Source organism: Neolamprologus brichardi, chromosome 7 (assembly GCF_056152115.1).
Source record: "Neolamprologus brichardi isolate AB-2024 chromosome 7, ASM5615211v1, whole genome shotgun sequence".
Classification (NCBI taxonomy): Eukaryota; Metazoa; Chordata; class Actinopteri; order Cichliformes; family Cichlidae; genus Neolamprologus; species Neolamprologus brichardi.
In genome coordinates, this window is record NC_142110.1 from 13,826,341 (window position 1) to 13,830,604 (window position 4,264).

The window sequence follows — 4,264 nt, forward strand, 5'->3', positions numbered from 1 at the left end:
CTGGGAGAGGCTGCGCGTTCACGTTCATTTTCTCGCGCCGCAGCGGCGGGGACGCGCAGAGGCTCCCACACTCGCCGGAGAGGAAGAAAAAAGCGCCGTCGGACCGCAACAGCGACTCACCGGGAGAAAAATGATCCCTCCACCGTCCTTCATCTGCGCTCAGGTCTGCACAAAGCATGTGAAAGGATCCGAAACCTCCGAGGACTCGACTTTTCTCAAACATTAAACTTGTTTCAAGTGGACTGTAAACTCCGAGGGTGATTTATAAGATACGGGAATTGAAGTTAACATTGGACAGGTAAGATGACGGAAAAATAAGCTAATGCGGGAGTTACTGCATGAAATTAGAGAGAGACGGAGCAGCCAGCATCCGGATCAAAACTTTAAAACAAATACAAAAATGTCTAGAAATCAACCCGCGGATTTCATTCTGTGTCTGTGTCACAAAGGCGTTTGTGTACGAATGCAAAAGCTATAATAATCCGCAAATTGATCGGGAAAATTCTGATTTGAGCATTAAGTGCTTTTGGGAGTGAAACCTTCTCGAATAACTAAAAGAAAAACCATTAACGAGAGCCCATTTCATCACCACGGACAGCGCCAGTTTACCCGGACCTGCTTGTGCAGACGCGCTCAGAGGGGGGCATCTGAAATCAAATATGGCACACAACTTATGTGCATATGTGCGCTTGTTCTTCAAATATTGTTGTTCTGTGTAGCGAAGAAAGCAAAAGGAAACTGTTTTTAAGGCATTCAGAGAAACACATTTTAATCTATATGAGATAAAAAGCATCCGCAGTACATTTCCGTCGGTGTGATTGCTCTAATGGATTATGGATAATGCTCTTATTAATGTCTGATCGTAGCTAATGTCTGCTAATTGATGCTTGCAGGTGCAGAAAATGGCAAGAAGGTTCTTACAGCTCCTTGCCTTGTGGACTGTTATGACTGGCATTGTGCAGACCTGTCCAGAGCAGTGCAGCTGCCAGGATAAATTTTCCCATCAGTTTGCTGACTGTGCTTACAAAGACCTGCTGGAGGTCCCTGTTGGTCTCCCTTCCAATGTTACCACCGTGAGCCTTTCTGCCAATAAAATCCAAATCCTGAAAAGCAAAAGCTTTGTTAATATCACTCAGGCCACCTCTCTGTGGCTCGCCCACAATGAAATAGTCACCATAGAGAGAGGCACCTTGGCCCCTTTGGTTCAGCTACGCAACTTTGACATCAGCCACAACAAAATTGTGAACTTTCCATGGGAAGATCTGCGTGGTCTCACAGCCCTGCAGCTTCTCAAAATGAACAACAATGAAATGGTGAACCTCCCAAAGGATGCCTTTTCCACGCTCAAAGACCTGAGGTCGCTTCGAATTAACAACAACAGGTTTACCACCATTGTCGAGGGGACTTTCAGCGCCCTCACCGCTATGTCTCACCTGCAGATCTTTAGCAATCCCTTCAGTTGCTCCTGCCGTCTGCAGTGGCTGAGGGACTGGATCACGACAACTAAAATTTCTGTCCCCGAGCCAAATTCAATTGTGTGCGAGGCCCCTGAACATCTGAAGGGTACGATGGTTTCAAGCGTTCCTAAACTGGACTGTGAGCCCCCTGCTGTCACTATAACATACCAGCCAAACATAGAAAACACAGATCTGTATGAAGGTATTATGGTGATCTTAAATTGTGAGACAAAAGGAAGCCCCAAGCCACAGATCACCTGGGAGCTGACTGCAGGAAATCAAAATTATCTTTTCCCCTTGCCCTCCACTGGAGAAATAAACGATGTGCCAATTAATGATAAAACAACCAGCAATCGATTTCTTGTTTTTAGAAATGGAACTCTCATCATCCCCCGTGTGAGTAAAAAGGAAGATGGGAATTACAGCTGCTTTGCGGTGAACGAGTTGGGTAAAGCAGAGAGCAGCGTTAAAGTGGCTCTGGCAGGCACCCAAAAGGAAGCCAGCAACACAGTCATCGATTCAACAGTGGACAAGAGCCGTCCGTCTGGTAAAAAGCCTGCAGACCCCAAGCCCTCCAAAAATAATGTGGTCAACTGGACAAAGCTTGATGAGAAGACAAAGGAAAGTCCCGAAACGTCAAAAGACAAACACGATGAAACAGAGCAGACCGGTGTTGTTCCTAAGACACACACCTTCACAGGCAAGTGCGGTGTTAGAGAAAGCAGTGAATACATCTCCAACCATGCCTTCAACATGAGCCTGGAAGACCTGAAGCAGTACACCTTTGACTTTGGTGTTATTGCATTAGAAGTGTCAGAGACGGAGGCCAAAGTGCAGCTGAATCCACTGCAGCTTGCCAAAAGCAAATCTAATCTTCATCTAAGTCAAACGGAAAACCAGGAAACAGTGAATAAGGAACCTTTGGGTCTGTACCAGTCCTCATCTAGCAAGACCACTCTGGACATGCTCTACCTCTGTGTAAATACAGGAAACGGACACTCCATGGTTCAGTGGTCCAATATAGAGGAGGGAATTAATTCCTACCGCTTCCATAATTTACAGCCTGGCACAAATTACACACTTTGTCTTACCTATGGGGGGAAGGACTGCCAAGTCCAAGTAGTCTTCACAACTAGAAAGAAGATCCCCTCCCTGCTCATAATTGTGGTTGTCAGCATTTTCCTATTGGGTCTGGCCACTGTCCCCTTGCTGGGAGCCACCTGCTGTCATTTGCTATACAAATATCAAGGAAAAACCTACAAGCTGATCATGAAAGCTCAGAATCCAGATCAGATGGAGAAGCAAATGACAAAAGATTTTGATCACAGGCCATCTTTCGTGGAGTCAGAGAAAACCAGCGAGTTAGGCGAGGGGGAGGGGGAGGTTGACGGAGAGGAACAAGAAGGAGAGGAAGAGGCTGAGGGGAGCGTGGTGACCGAGTCCATCCCCGGATCATCATCCAAGACCAACCAGGAGGAGTTTGAAGTTGGCTCGGAGTACAGTGACAGGTTACCGCTGGGAGCAGAGGCCGTCAACATCTCCGAGGAAATCAACGGCAACTACAAGCAGCCAAGCCGCTGAGCTCCGCTGACGTCTGCGAGTATATTGTAAAATATTTTGCTTTCAAGTAGCCTATATTCAAGCAGGTAACACACACATCATTACTTCACGTGAAAAAAAACGATGCCGTGTGATTTTTGTCTTTAAAAAAAAGGGATCATTAACTTTTTTACCTCAATACTCCTTCGATCACCGCGATTGTGAATGAATTCATGTGACATTTGTAGTTTCCGTAAGGTTAAAACGAGTAACTCACGTTTACAAACCGAGCACAGATTTATATCTTTTATCAGACCTCAAAACCGACGGGAAAGCACCAACGTTTACCCCATCTGTGGGACGTACGCGAACGGGCATTTGGGAGCAAATTTCGCGAAGGCGAGACTTGGAGAGGTGTGCGTAATTCGAGGCAGCAAAAAAAAAAAAAAAACAAAAAAGAGGAAAAAGTGCACAAAATTTTACCCACCGTTTCGCTGCGTTTTAAACAAGCAAAAACAACAAAAACCACGATTTTCTATGAAGTCATTGTAAATAAACTGACATCAGGGACAAGATTCTCTCACTGAGCCGCGTGTGTCTGTGCAAGGCTGTTAAAAACTCATAACGGCCATTTAACATCTTCTCAGGTGTCGGCACTCTGGCTCCACTCGACTTGTCCACGAAACTAGAGAAAGATTGGGATTAATGTGTTTGATGAAATGATATTTGCGCTTGGCGCTGTTGCACCTGACAGCGCGCACAGCGGCGCCCTGCGCGCTGTCCTGTGCGTCCAAAAACGGGAAACTGAGCTTTCAGAGGTGACGATGTGCTTGACGGGAAATTCCAGGTTATTTACCAACAACATGTTGTTCCACGTGTAACGTAAGGCTTTAAAAATGTGCGACTTTAACCTCTTAATCGACGGGTGCTTGCTGTACTCTCGCTTTTTACGGTGAACGTGTCCATGGCATGTCACTCCTTGTGCGGTTTTCTAATAGTGTAGTCTATATAGGACTTTTAGATGTGACTGTCTACTTGTGATGTAAAGCCACGTGAATTTTCTTTTTTTTTTAAATCAATTTTCCAATGAAGTCCTAACAAATTGGCGCAGTGAGCGTCTGTCGGCTTCACTGTCTTGTAATTTGATATGTAAAGTGAGATTTTTTGTGAACTATGTTGTAAAACAAAACAAAAAAACGTGACCTTTTAAGATTTTTTGATATAATTTTATGTAAGTGGAATTAATAAAACATGTGAAACTATACAAA

At 45.0% G+C, this 4,264-nt stretch overlaps 1 protein-coding gene across 1 annotated transcript; it reads left to right on the top strand.

Moving 5' to 3' along the window:
* Positions 1–4,264, top strand: islr2 (immunoglobulin superfamily containing leucine-rich repeat 2). Its single transcript, XM_006789282.3, has 2 exons — positions 1–298; positions 894–4,264. The coding sequence occupies exon 2, from the start codon at positions 903–905 to the stop codon at positions 3,036–3,038; it is 2,136 nt and encodes a 711-aa protein (XP_006789345.1). The 5' UTR covers positions 1–298; positions 894–902; the 3' UTR covers positions 3,039–4,264.

What these genes read in the sequence shown, in the direction of transcription:
- islr2 (XM_006789282.3), top strand. Translation starts at nt 903, where the DNA reads ATGGCAAGAAGGTTCTTACAGCTCCTTGCCTTGTGGACTGTTATGACT.